This window comes from Amphibalanus amphitrite, unplaced genomic scaffold, assembly GCF_019059575.1.
Source record: "Amphibalanus amphitrite isolate SeventyFive unplaced genomic scaffold, NRLGWU_Aamphi_draft 000802F_arrow, whole genome shotgun sequence".
NCBI lineage: Eukaryota > Metazoa > Arthropoda > Thecostraca > Balanomorpha > Balanidae > Amphibalanus > Amphibalanus amphitrite.
This window is the reverse complement of record NW_024882296.1, coordinates 287299-302596: the sequence shown is the minus strand read 5'-3', so window position 1 is coordinate 302596 and position 15298 is coordinate 287299. Positions and strand designations below refer to the sequence as shown.

General features: G+C 50.4%; 1 protein-coding gene across 4 annotated transcripts in view; it reads right to left on the bottom strand.

Annotated features, from left to right (window-relative positions):
- LOC122366386 (paired box protein Pax-5-like) overlaps positions 1-15298 on the bottom strand; it is an 82534-nt gene that overhangs the window by 33346 nt on the left and 33890 nt on the right. For 3 of the 4 annotated variants that reach the window (XM_043338596.1, XM_043338594.1, XM_043338595.1), the window contains exon 2: positions 12291-12353. In XM_043338596.1, coding sequence (XP_043194531.1) covers positions 12291-12353 — 63 coding nt within the window. Of the gene's footprint in view, positions 1-1873; positions 2042-12290; positions 12354-15298 lie in introns of those variants that run through there. The other variant, XM_043338598.1, reaches the window with a different exon arrangement.

Genomic DNA, 15298 nt, shown 5'->3' with positions numbered 1-15298 from the left:
GACATCGACGACCCGGCCTCGTCGGCTCCGACGATGTCGGGGAAGTCGGCCGGGCTCTCCGGCAGCGGAGGTGCCCTCGGCAGAGAGGCCAGTGCTCCAATCGTGACCATTTCGGAGACGGATGAAATGGCAAGAGTCGATGGGTTGACCGAATGGATGCGCCATTGGGAAGGATATGAACGCCGAGGAAGAAATATCCGTTCATTTTTTAGAGATAAATAATTGGAGTAATGAATAAAAATATAACTTACAAAATAAAAACTGAAAATTCTGAGAGAGACACAGAGTCAATATGGTCAATGTTTCGAAGACCGATTTTCAAAGGCGTTCATGAAGAAAGACCTCGCCTCGATTTACTTACGAAAATAAAATCCATAACATTGAATGAGTTTGCCAGTACCTTCAAGGTAATTTATGTCGCATTTCATTTAGCCACGCCGCTTTATTTCAGAGCTACTAAGTCAGGACAGGGTCTGCAGGCACCTGGGCGTGACAAATCTCAGTGCACTTCCAGTGAAACATGGGCCCGTTTTGCACGTCTAGCAGTGATGCCGTTATAACCCATAAGGTATGTTACAGACGCCATCTGGGTTTCACGCAACTAGCACCCCAATGCTTCGCTGTGAAATTGCGAAAAAGTTCCTAAGTCTTAAATCCTGTGTGTTCCAAAAAACTTGAACACAATGATATAAAATCAACAGTTCAACGGCAGCTAAAATCTCAGCACAATTAAATCTCCAAGAAAACAACTCGAAAGACCCGCTGTAGGTATCACCGATTTCATCAAGTCGTCATCAGCAGTGTATCAGATACCTTGCAGCGCCTCGTGTGATACCATCAGCGCCGCCGCTCTCTCCGGAGATGCGCTAGCGTCGGCTCCGATGTACAAACGTCGGTTCCGATCCGATCGGACCTCGCGTGCAGCCGAGCGTGCATGAACGGGCGGTGAAGGGACGGACCGGGCCCTGGCTGCGTACGGCGGAGTTACTGAGGATCTTTTCCGTGGATGGTGTTCGCAAAAAGAGAGCTATCAGGAAGAACGTTTTATGGTTTGCAGGAAGTCGGAAGTGCATTATGGCATTGCATATTGCACCAATGCATTTTGTTTGTGTGCAAATGAGACAAGTATCGACATCTCGCCCTCAAATGAACAATCTAATGCGGATCATGGTCGTACGGATCTAAATATTGCAAACTGCTCCGCTATGCAGCACCTTCAATTTCCAAACTCATCTTATCGAATGCTTTCATTCCAAGCATAAAAACGCGTAATAACATAGTTACCCAGAAAACATCATCCAGCCAAACCAAAAACATCTCGCTTCTCTTCTTTGATCCGATACGCACTGATTAATTGAAACGAGCGCGTGCCACATCGGATTTCTGACGTGATAATTATCGCCGGTAATATTTTATGAGACGGGCCAATTTTGCCGGCGGCGCCGGCGGCGGAGGAGCGGTGTAGTGACACATCACGCGATTACGTGACGTGAGGTGATGTGATGATGTGGACAGCTGACGTTAGGGACCAGAGAGATGTGGGTGTTTTGTGTGTTGATGTAGGCCCGCAACAGATCAGAAAATGAAATAAGCAAATTTGTACCAAAAACCTATCAATGTCAGAGATTTGGTACACTATTCGATATCTGACGAATATAAAACTTTCATGTTTTTGTTTGCGCTTTTTTGAAAAAACCCATAACACAAGAAGCCACGGAATGCAAAACAAGCCAAGCACATGAACCTGAAAGATTGAAAGGTAACCTAAAATTTTACACATTAGCTATCTAGGGAATATGGTAAATGTTGTAAGCAATGGAATGACAAAAATAAGGCACACGAAGCGAGCCAAATCGTCACCGACCGTTCTTACATGTGTAATACTCCATCATGTTCTGGTTGTAGCGGTAGGCGGCCGTGAGGTCCATGGCCGAAAACCGCGGGGAAAACATCCCCAAATTCACCGCCGGATCCAGTTTGATAACTTCAAGTCCCGACGGTCGCGACCCGCACCGCTTCGCGCCGCTCCGCTTCGCTCGGCCGCCGCGCGCCGCCACGAGCCGCCTCGCTCCGCTGCGCGCGAGCGTTCACCGCTCTGCCGTGGCGCCTCTGCCGCCGCGGGCACTGGCGATCGGTCTCGGTCACGGGCGCCGGCACACGCGGGGTTCACTGATGCGCGTGGCCGCACACACCGGTCACGGGTCGACACAAGTCACTGCGGCGCCGGCCGGCCGTCTGAGAGTCTGTCCGCGGTCCCCGACACCGCCGTCGGTTCGTCCGTCTGCCGGCTCCCTGCTGTTGACACGCCGAGTACCGCGGCTGACTTGGTCACGCACCACCCGAGCTATGATTTGTCTAATTTCATAATCCATGCCTGGCCGCGCGGCGGCTGTCATCTTCGCCGGCATTTTTGTCCACCAATCAGCGCGCGCGCCGGCTCGGCCGCGCGCTAAAATCTGATCTCGATCTTTGGTCGGGCCGGAAATCTGCGCGCTGATTGGCCAGCCGGCCGTGACGTCGCCCGGGGGCGGATCGTCGCGTATCCATGGCAACGGCGCCGCCAGCCGACGGCAGAAAGTCGAGCGTCGTTCTCGACGAACAATGCCTCCGTCCGGGAGATATCTTTGTTATGCCGAATGGATGGGCCGTATTTGTGGTGATTTAGAAGTTGCCGGTTCATTTGCTCAGCAGATTTCGACGCTCACCAGTATTTGCTTTTAGAAGTTTGTCATAAAGAGTTGGGCCGCGCAGAGTTGAGAGAGCTAGCCCGGCTCTAGCCTTCGAAGAACTTGGAGACGGGACTCGGAGGTGGCTGAACTCGCGGGACCACGAACTCGGCGCGGTGACCAGGTCATCAGCCGGTGAGCATGATAGAGTTCAAATATTTCCTACAGAGATATGGCTCGGTGGACCACTTTCGTACTTAAATTGGCAACAGGCATGTGAGAACAGTAGGTAAATAAACTTTAAGTAAATAACGTTTTGGCTGACTCAAACAAATTTCCTGACCTGCTGTGTGTAATAAATGCAAAGCGAAGACGATACTACTTCAATTTCTATAACAGTTGCAAAGCGTAGTATCGAATTCTGCAAGTATAAATGCCAATGTAGCTCCAAATGCAAACAGACAAACCCTCAATCATGACTCAATATGATGGGGAAAATAGTGACTCAGAAAATATTTCAGAATCAGAATTGAGATAGCATTCGATCAAACAAAAATAGGAATACCTTATTGTATTCATTCATCTAGATTCGAGTTTAAAAACAAAGCCAAACACTCTAGTCTCCACCCCTCCCCCGGGTCAGGTCACTCAGCACCTCCCCCTCCTTTGGCGGTGCTCACGACACGGTGAAATTTGCCGCCTCTTTTCGGGCGGCCCGTGTCGGTAAAACAGTCCAGCAGCCCGTGACATGGCTGGCGGCGGGTGACGGGTCCCCCGCCCGGTCAGTGAGTCGGAGGACGGGTGAGGTGCCGCCTCTGCTGCTCACAGGGTAAGAGGGGACGGTGTGAGAGGGCCGGCAGGGGCGGACCCAGGGGAGAGAGATGGGAATATGTCAACCACCACTACCAAAACACGGCTCAGAATTGGGCCAATTTCATTCGAATTAATTTCCTGAGGTGAAAACATCTTAATCTTATAGCCCTTGAATGTATGCTAAGGTATTTCAACGACATAAATCCACAATAAACAACCGAAATTTCAAAATTCCTTGCTCATCCGACTTTTAACACCCGCCTCCCCGGCCCCCTGTCCCCGCCTCTGCGCGCGCCGGCCGCCCAGCTGCCCAGCCGTTGTTCCCGCCCGGCCGCCGCGCTGAGCGCACGGCCTGGCGCGCCAAATAAAGACCCGCCAGACATAAAAGGCCCTTTAGGAACAGAAAAGGCACTGATTCGCGTCGGGAAAAGGCGCTCGGACGGCATTGTGCGCCAGCGATGCCGGCGGGGCGACAGAGGAATTAATCACCCTCTGCCGGAGTGCCGGGGTACATCAAAACTCTGTTAAAGGGTGTTTATCGCGACCGGCTATAGACTGGGCAAAAATGCCAGATATGTGTGCCATACAGCGATCGGAGGTGGCGGGAAATGGATCCAGAGTAGGTGGATGCCAAGGGAGAGAGAGAGAAAGAGAGAGAGAGAGAGGGGGGAGAGAGGGAGAGAGAGAGAGGGAGAGAGAGAGATAGAGATAGAGAGGGGGGAAAGTGTGGGTGGATGTCAGCGTATCTAAATCTGCATTATTGCAGAAGGAGCCCCTAGCAGCTGTCTTTGATGGAACACCGGTGGTCTCCTGCAAGATAACACCTCGACGAAGAAGATGTTCGGGACCGCCCGCTAGCGGAGAAATTGAACAGACCGATGGTTTACGACGCGAACCTAACAATACACTGATACCGAGGGTAGTTAGAGAGGCAATCGCACTTGCAACTAACGATCATCTATCGACGCCGCCGGCAAGCCGTTGATTTTACAGCGCTGATAACGGCAAAATAAAGACGAGCCAAAGTTATGGAGATATCTGATTTAGAACATGATCATTATTTTCAACAAACCCGCTAGGTGTTTTGTTACATGGTTTGCTGCAAACTGCAGCCGAAGAGCTATTCGTTTGAACGGTCAATTAGAATACAATGCTGACTAAATTTACATACCCCTAACTTGTGACGTGCTAGCATATGCTATTGCTTTATATCGTCTATAAAAGTACCCGATGTTTGAATTCAGAGGTAGATGTTCGTGACATGAAATTTGATCGAAAGTCAGACAGATATGTGAATAGAAACGCTCATACAATAGTTAATTCAATTGAATTTATTGACCGATCAGTACTTCCATATTTAATTTATAATCAGGAATAGCGTAGGCCGCCAGCAAAATTATGATAACTTACTCAGCATATGTTCAACTAAGACCCATCAAAATTGCATACCGTCGCGTTTCCAAGAGCCACTTATTTTTCATCCCCAACTAGCGGGAGCCGTCACATAAGATCATAACCCAGCTCCAAACCAGGCGCGTTCCCTGCGCTCTGATTGGTCAACCGTGTCGCCGAGTGCTCTGACTTCACTGTCACGTGACCTGTCTGCCCCGGGGCACTGTTTGGAACTGGGTCTAAGAAAAGCGCCCGGCGCGTGGCAAGTGTGTATGCCAGAATATCTTTACACGGTAGTCCGAATTTCACCATTTTCAAATCGACATCTTTATATAACAAGAAGTGTTATGTAACATAGCCAAAAGCGCTAACATCTCAGCGCACGGCAGCCAAGTTCAAGTCCATCGCGTTGCGTTGCTTGACTTTTATAAAAATGCAATTGGAAATACCCTTGAGCCGCATTGGACTCGACAAAAATGATGCAGTATTATTCAGAGCAACGTTCATGTCATCATAGGAGCCCTCAGAAGCCAGGAATGGATAAATATAGTCCCGTGTTACACATGCATTCCCTACGAGTGCTGGCACGTGCAGCTCCTAACCTCCCCCACATCTGATAGGAGCCCTCAGAAGCCAGGAATGGATAAATATAGTCCCGTGTTACACATCCATTCCCTGCGAGTGCTGGCACGTGCAGCTCATAACCTCCCCCACATCTTCCCCTCCCCTCCCCCACCCCACCAGCCGGCCAGTATCCAGGCGTATGAAATCCCACAATGTCTGATTGCGAAAGCGGCGACCCTCTAGCTAACACCGGGCGGGGGCGGCAGGGACAGGACAGGACCCGATCCAACACAATCGCTCGTGGGACCATACCTCCGGACCATGCTGTCAGCTGGGGGAGGGGACGCCCCCTGCTCCCCCTCCCCCACTCCCACGTCCCTCCCGCGCAGTCAGCCCAGCGGGGAATCTTTCAGAGTCAATTCTCGGTATTGTCAACGGAAAATGATGAGTTTTCGAGCAGCACCCCGGAAGCACAAGTAAACAGAGGCAGAAGCGGCATTGATTTCGTGTTTGTGATTTTCATTCCGGGGACTGTTCGACTAGTACAGAGCAGATGCACTGGTGTGATGAAGAGCATGTGAGGTTAGTAAGTTTTTGCTCTAAATCGAATTGATATTTGGAGAACACTCACAGTCACTGAGATTGTGCAATATTTGATTGGTTGGTGTGCCGCCCGGCTCCTGAGTCGTTCGCCGCCTAGTAACAGGGGGTCAGCTGTTGCTAGGTCACCCCGGGGACAGGGCAGGTCAGCTGACCTTGACCGGCCGGCGGCCGGCCCCGGGCGACGGGCGGACAGAGGGGGGGGGGGGCAGAGGGGCAGAGGGGCAGAGACGGGCCGAGACGGCGCGGGGCTGGGGAGGCCGTTAGAGTTTAGGTACTGCTGTGGCATAATAAATTTAAATGTTTCATTGAAATGAGTAATCGAAGTTTCATGATATCTACCAAATATAGGCATACCTAACATCAAAAACTGTAGCCACTGCGCATTAAATACGAATAACAATTATAATTATAAATATTTCTATATCTTGATAAGAAAACAACCAAGTGTGCCTGTAAGCAAAATTCGCATTAACGTCTGTATATTGCAGCAGAGCTCAATCATGGCAAACATTTCAACTAAGCAATCATCCCCCTTACACTAGTGTAATGCCCGAGAAGCCCCCCCCCCCCCCACACACACAGAGACACAGTCAGGGGTAGGGTCCCTCAATTCACACAGCTCCATCTGCAAAGGGGTTGATTCGATTTCGACATGTTGTTTCCGGTTGACGGCTCCCATATGCGGTCCGGGGTACGACATTGTTGTCACCCATCTGGACCCGGGCATCAACACGCCATAAACGCCAGGGGCGCGCTCAGGAAGTCATGGGGGGGGGGCTGGGAACGTGCAGAGTGGTTTGTGAATAGAGCTGTTGATTGCGTTCATATGACTATTTCAGCTACATTGAATGCAGCATGCGAATGTTGCATCGCATTTTGCATTGGCCCTAGGCAGGGCTGCGGAGTCGATGGATTTTCGGCGAGTCCGACTCCGACTCCGACTCCGGCTTTCAAAAACCAGCTCCGACTCAGACTCCGACTCCGGGCAGAATTGTCGACTCCGACCGACTCCAACTCCCGACTCCGACTCCGCAGACCTAGCAGGGCTGCGGAGTCGACAGATTTTCGGTGACTCCGACTCCGACTGCGGCTCGGGTTTCTAAAATCGACTCCGACTCCGACTCCGACTCCGGTCACAACTGTCGACTCCGACCGACTCCGACTCCGACTCCGACTCCGACTCCGCAGCCCTGGCCCTAGGCATTCCTATGGCCTTCTCTACGCCTTGTTTTTGCATGAAAATAACGTAACGGTTCACGACAATACGGAAAAATGAAATTACAAAGAAGACTGTTTTCTTGACTACAAAATCTTCAAAACAAACATACATTTCAAGTCTTCGCTAGCCTGGTAGAGTCAGGGAATGACTCAGACTGAGTACTGTCTGGGTACGCCTCTGCCGTCTGGGACACAATTTCAATGTGAGCCGTCCGTGGCTGCTGATGACGTCATTTAATGACGTCACGGGCCGGTGGCGCCCCCGGCTGCTGTGATTCTTCCCGGCGGGACGATCGGAATTAATAGGGACGTCAGAGGGCAAACTTGGTCGGCACAAATGTCCGACGGGAATCCGGCGTCAGGGGACATAGATGGGAGAGAGAGAGAGAGAGAGAGAGAGAGAGAGAGAGAGAGAGAGAGGGAGAGAGAGAGAGAGGGAGAGAGAGAGAGAGAGAGAGAGAGAGAGAGAGAGAGAGAGAGAGACAGACAGAGAGACAGAGAGAGAGAGAGAGGCAACGGACGGGATCATCGATGTTAAATGCTAATAAAGTATAAACAAGAAAACAGAGCCAAAAAGAAACATAGGGCGATATTAGTACGGAAATAAGATGAAATGTTCAATCAAGGTTTTTATTAGTCACAAAATATAAGGACCTATGGCGTAATCTGCATACTCATTATCACTTTTTTTTACAATAAGTGTTTTTCAGAGACTGAGTGGCTAATTTTGATGAAACGCACCTCATCATCACTTCGTGGACAGGACAGGTCTATTAAATGAATAAGTCAAATAAATGAATGGGTTCTTCTTGGCATATGACACATCATTTTTCTTACGTCTACCTCCTCCACTTCACAATTTTACCGACTATCCACACACCCCATTTCCCAATGCTTTCAGTCTAATGCCCCGTCATTGTCGCCGAAATTATAATTTGCCTTGATCAATGAGCCAGTATCCTCAATCCTCATCTAATTACCTAAGCCGCAGACTTCTTGCCCAATATCAGCCTCCATTTCACATTTATAATCAGGTCTCAGGGCGCGGCACTAACTCCAGAGCCCTGCGTTTTATCAGCGCTGCCTTTTTGGATGCGTTGGCGGCACAGAGCACGTGCGCTCATCCTCTCCCCTCCTCCGCACTCTGGCACCGCAATCAATCATCGAGCGCCGGCCGCGGTGTCGAATTTTAATTTGGGGTTAATTTTCCCACACCAGCCACAAAAGCGGCGCTCCTGTTTGGCATTTTCGCCAGTCAGTGGCGGATGTAGATAGGGCTCCCCTAAAAAATCACCGGAAATTACTGGCGAACACTCGCCAACACCGAAATCAGACACGATTTAACCACGGGAGATCACATCCGGTTGGCTGAGGTCCCCTCCGACACTCTCGAGTGACCCCTCTGATTGTCTTCCTGGCGGCGCCCGTGCGCGACGCGCCGATGCGGCGAGTTTTATATTAGATCCTGGCTGGTGTTGGATGACGTCCGTGTGGCGTTTTGACAGTTCATCGCCGCCGCTTTGTCGACGAAATATGGCGCGGTGCGCCGCATTAGTGCCGCAGCACCGAGAGACAATCCCTGCGGAGGTATGACGTGCGGCGGCGCGGCGAATTTGGCGCAGACATCCATCATCGCGCTGTGCAGAGCTGATGATGTCTGCCGCCGAGGGGAGGGGGGATACTGGGGGGGGGGGGGGGTGACTGGGGGGATAAAAGACAAAGGGCACAGAGATTGTGGAGTTTAGGCAGACTGAATTATATCTATTTCGCCAAACCCGAATAAGAGGTCTATATTTTTTTTCTAGTGAAAACTTTATATCGGTAACCGTTTTTCGCCCACTCCTGTTAAAACAAAACAAATTCAATGTAGCCGGAGTAAAACCACTAGTTACAGAAAACTAACCTCAAATGTCGTGTACCCGACCGCGTATTCTCAACACCTAGACCTCAACACCGCAATATTTTCCCATTACCACCACAGAATATCCGGACCTCCCAGGAAACTTCCGTCTCACCTGCGGGGCACCACCCGTCCAGAACCAATGACGTCATAAACCCTGAGGCCAACCGCCGGCCTCCGGCGTTGATTTCGGTCAGCCTTGACCAATGCCGCAGCGAAGGCACCTCAGAAGCGGCCGGCACGTGGGATAAAGAGAAATCCAGCCTCTCAGTTGCACCGACAAGACAGGTTGACAGATAAATGCCCCCGATTTGACAGCAATTTGTCATCGGAATCGTCTGTGTTGGCATCAGGGCGGGGAGAGGGGGGGATGGGGCAGAGGAGGGAGGGGTCCCCCGTTCAGAGGTCACGGGTGGCGGGCAGTGGGACGGACCGCCGCTGGTCGCGGTCCGGCAGACAGCACCCGAGGGCAGCGGCCCGAGCCGTGATAACTCAGCGTAGAACAGGGCGGCATTGTTGGAGACCACACACCGCCGACCGTCTGAGGGGGACGGCCGACAGCGAATTTAGCTCTACCAATTGACCCGGAATAGGTACCAAAACTCAAAAGAGCTACACTTAGAGCTCATCCTTCAACGAAACGGAACAGAGCGGAAAAAGACAACGGGAGACTGCTTAATTAGCACATCCTTTGCCTCGTATCCTCAAGTATGCTTCCAAGTTCCAGTCTTCGGGGCAACCCCAGGCCCAGTTGAAGCTTCGATTCCCGAACCCCGAGCTCATGCGACACCTAGCGACAGTACCGTGAACCTTCGACTCAGGTGCTACACAGGTGGCAGCACCATCGCACCGGCCACGGCAGCAGACCCCAGAGGTCGCTCCACTGAAGGCCCTGGGACCCAGCGGACCACATAGGTAGCGGCGGGCCGTCGCGTCTCCGCCGGTCCATCGTTTGCCACGGTTATCAATGGATTAATGACGCTCCCATTCTGCTTAGACCGGAGGAATGTTTATGAACCTCGATCGCCGCACAGAGGAGCGCCAGGGTATCAAGGAGCCTAACAAAGTGTCTTGTCGTGCTGGGCTCGGGACGGGCTCTCAAAGCCTGAACTAACACCACTAGGGAGCGCATTGAGCTGGTAGGATATCTGAACATCCCAGGAATGTGATTAGACTGGATTCATGGCGTTAATTAATGATTTTGGGGTGGTCCGCAGCCGTCTAATTTAAGACGTTATACGTTGGAGCGAATGACAAGTAAAAGTCAACAAATTTACCATTTTACTTGGAAATTCTAAACCCTGCAGGCTAAATGAGAGTCTTGCATCACATGGTGAACTGGCATAAGCAGATAGGAATTTCCCAATTTCAACTGACATATGGCGACTGGCAATTCGCAGCAAGACAACAGATGGCTAACTGGATTGGAAATGCCTCTGTTTCTGTCTCTGCTCTACGCCATATTTCGTCTGTTCGTCTCTCTGCAGTTTATCTGTCAGTATGGCAGTCTGTATGACAGTTTGTCTGCAGTCTGTCTGTATGGCAGTCTGTCTGTATGACAGTCTGTCAGTATGTTTGTCTGCCTAAGGTGCATGACTTGAAACGGATGTAGTTGCATCATTCATACATAAAACCGCTTAAGATGATGCAATAGGAAATCAGGACACATGATTAACGCTCATATGCAGACACACTAACAGCTGATGGAAATCTCCCGGATGCAGGACGAAGAACACCAGTTTATAAGACTCATAAACAGCTATAAATATCGCATATTCATGCAGTAATACGATGCCCCTCATTCATAAGTGCATGGCTAAATGGTGGTAGCAGCAGGGTGCGCTATATTTACAGGTGCTCATCTTCTAAAAGCTGTGAATGTGAAGGTGAATACCTATACGGTGCACACAGTGAGCAATGAGTGAACAAATAGTGAAACATCAGTGCAGAGGTGGTGCTCTACGACACAGTGCCACATTTGGGTCAGAAACGGGCCTGGCATGACTTAAAGCAATGTTGTATCAGACATCCAAAACATTTGAACTAACTGACGGAGAGATAGGAATTTAACATATTTTGTTTCACAAATAAAACGTTACAACATTGAGAAAAGATACGAAAATTGGAACGCAAATGCAACAAAACCAAGCAAGCATCGATAAGCGAAAGGTCAACAACCTTTGTATATTCGTAATGAAAAAGAAACACGAGTTAAGTCACCTTCCGGAAGTGCAGTCCTAACCAGCGATGAAGATGTCACGAGCTTATTAATTATTCCGACACCACGCGGACAAATCTTGTAGCCATATTGAAACAATCCATCAAGACAGACTATTTTGTTTAGCGGGTCTGAACACCTGTTAACGTTTATGCTTGAGTCGTGTCGATGGCCTGTTAGACACTGAATGCTGAATATGACTCACTGAATATTACTCCAAATAAGTAGTCAATGGATCCAACATCTGCCATGTTCACACGTTGACCCAAATGTGACTCTGCACTAGCATGCAACGTTCGGTACAAATACACTCGAGGGAAAACACCAAGGTTTGATTTTATAATAAGTTAACGTTAATATCATCGACAATACGATATGAAAAAAGAAAATGGAGAGTGCCTGTTTTTCCTCCTTATTAATAATTCACAATATTTGTAAGCACAATAGCTTCTCCTTTAGTTTATCTAATGTTTATGCAAATGAAATAGAAGCCTGCATGATTGTATCACCAAGTTTCCCCTCGAGTGTCACACATTTAGGCAGACCGGTGCAGACGGGTACCGGGTTTCACCGACCGCAGCTGGACCAAGATGGAGACACAACGGCGCTTAGGAACAAACCATTAAAACCAGCAAACCAAACATTATATCAGCTGGAATGAAATATGCAGAAAAAATGAAGTCAATAACCAAAATTTCTGCAAACATATGTCTATGAAATGTTTACTTGTATAACTATTCTATTTTTAAAACCTATGAAAATGACAAGGGTAAAGAAATTTAATTTACCAGAAATCAGCCAAAAATTGATAGCCGCGCGCTGAAACATACCCCGGCGCCTCTGTCCGTCTGTCTGCTGCCCGCTGTGTGTCGGCTCCACCCCTCCCCGTCGGTGAGGTGCGGTGCGGTGCACTTACCATCCTCAGTCGGAGATTGTGCGGTGCCGGTGCTCTTGATACCCTTCGCCGAAGGGTACTTACCTGAAACAACAAAACACGCGCCATTAGAAACACACCCGACACCAAAAACCACACACCGACAAAAACAAATAACGAAACGCCGCGCACGAACAAAGACGAGCGCTGTAATCGCACCTTACTATCATTACAGCTCAATTAACCGGGTCCGCTCGCCTCCAACTGTGTGGGCAGACAAAGATAGGTCGTTTGACGAGCCATATTAAATAAATAAAGTCATTGAGATCTAGTCTCGCGGCGCCAGTTGTCCAACCCGGTTTATGTTTATAGTGCCCTGAAGTGTGTCGTTGCAGGCGCCTTGAGGGGCAGTTCCAGATGAGATATCAGAAGCTGTTTGGAGTATGGTAGGGCTATTGTTAGGTAATGGAGAGAGAGAGAGAGAGAGAGAGAGAGAGAGAGAGAGAGAGAGAGAGAGAGAGAGAGAGAGAGAGAGAGAGAGAGAGAGAGAGAGGAGAGAGAGAGAGAGAGAGAGAGAGAGAGAGAGAGAGAGAGAGAGAGAGAGAGAGAGAGAGAGAGAGAGAGAGAGAGAGAGAGAGAGAGAGAGAGAGAGAGAGAGAGAGAGAGAGAGAGAGAGAGGAGAGAGAGAGAGAGAGAGAGAGAGAGAGAGAGAGAGAGAGAGAGGAGAGAGAGAGAGAGAGAGAGAGAGAGAGAGAGAGAGAGAGAGAGAGAGAGAGCAGAAAGGGAGAGATGGTTTATCATGGCAGGAGCAGGGCATACGTGTTTGAAATAATATTTTCGAACAGATAGCCGCATTCGGATACCTCAGTACATTCTCAGCGCTTTATCTAAAGTAAGCCATTAAATCATGGTATGGTCTAATTAGACAACTAACACAGTTGTCTCCATCCATCATATCTCACAAACGGCTCTGAAAACAGACCTCTCCTCACTCCGGTCCATCTCTCCTCCAAGCCCTCTCTCTCTCTCTTTCTCTCTCTCTCCCTCTCTCCCTCCGACGTCCCTCTCTCCTCCGTATGTTCCTCTGCCCCCCCCCAATGTCCGACAGCACTCCCCGGGAAGATGGTTATCCCGCCCCCCCCCCCATTTGTCACCAGACCAGCGCGCGCCATCCCTCTCTCACGCGGCGCCGTCGGGGTCCTGTCACGATCTCTGTCCGTAGACAGATCACATTCCATGATCGTATCAGGCACGCGCCCCGAAATGATCGAACACCCCGAATATAGATAGTGCCTTGAGCCGCCAGCCCAGGAACAAAACCATCACAACACGACACGGGGCAGATTATCAGCCGTGTTTAGCGTCACATTCAGCTAAAAATCCACCATTAAAACACCTCACCTGCCTGAATTATATTCCAGAAATATTTTCCCAGCCACCCCCACCTGCCACGTCGAGTATCGCCGCGAGCGACGCTAGCGCCTCGCGGCGGCGACTGGCGGAACTAGACCGCCAGCTGCCCCGAACGGAAGTGGGCCGCGGCGCAGGCCATTTTTTATCATTACCTTCATTTGGGCGGCGTTCATTAGGGACCGGGCCGGATGCGGACGCGTCGCCCCGGGCGCGGAAGTGGCCCAGGGTTGTTGTGATGTCTGGGGCGCAGCCGGACGGACGGACGGACGAACACACCAGTTATTACGGAACGGTCACCCTTCTGGCTTTGCCCTGGACTCGGGTCCCCCACCCGCCACCCACACGGGAAGTGTTATGATGACTCGGGGTTGGCCGGCCGAACCCAAGCTAATGTCCACTCACAGTGGTGATCTGGTTTAAAATTACCAGTGGTCCGTTCTGCTGTTTAAAGTACCGTGATATCATCTCATGTCCGCGTACGCAGCTGATAGCGTATTACCCAAACACACCGTGTAGTTGGGACAAGATTGCACGCAGAATCACGCATTAGAAAACCCTTTCAGTGTCATCATCTTTTTAAAATCATCGCCACCATGTGTTACCCACGGTCCATCTAGCCAAAATCACGACGATCATGAGCTCTGTCGCGTAGCTCTTCTGCGTAACGTGGCCTGCGTACCGCGCTAATTCGCCGTAACTAGTGAGGTCTGCTCCCTCGGCGCCGCGGGCTGCGTCTCGTCGGCATCCCGTTAGTAGAGTGTGTCACGTCTGAAGCGGCTGTCAGTTGTCACCTGGCGTCCTGACACCGGATGACAGCTGCTGCAGTGATTTCTGTCATCTCCTGTCCTACTCCTGACATTAGTTAACACCTGTTGTTTATTTTCTGTCATCTTCTGTCCTTGTAGAGTCAGCGGAACGGAGAAGCGCTCACCAAGGAGCAGCAGCTTGGAGGACCATTATGCTATGCAATAAAAATGGTGTCAAAATATTTTCCCTTCTCTGATGCTTCAGGAATATTTACTGCCCTTCACCTGTGCGCGAAGATCTTGATTCACCATGTCCAATCATCCTTTCCTCGTGTTCAGCCAGAAACATCCTGAGGCAATGAGGTCATTTTCTGTTACACACAGCGATTCCAGTGACACTGTCGGTAATGGTGTGTCGTTTCGGGAACTAGCGAATGAAGTTTAGTACCGCCGTTCACCGGTGGATGGCGCTAGCTGGTAGTTTCGGCGAAAACTCCGTCTGAGATGTTTGAAGGCTTCCCTCCTTTGTTCAAACATGGACCCCGTCAGCCCCGGCAGAGGTATTTGTCCAGTGTACACCGCACCTGAGGACGGGTCAGCTGAGGGAGGGGAGTCACTATTGTAGCCTGAGGAATGCCGCGCCGGTCGGGGGACGGGGTCGGGAGGAGGGAGGGGGGGGGGGGGGAGCCAACGCCGTTCTTGCGGTGACGGGCTGGCTTGTCGCCTGGCTACGCTCAGTCGGCGAGGCGCTGCGCATGACCCGGGAGCAGCTGAGAGTCGCATATAGACAATTGGCCCGTTTGTAAGCACGAACACTTGGAATATTGCTGGTGCAGAATTTTAGCATAGGCAAGATGTTTTTTGTGCCAAATTTTGTGTAGGTAGGTACAT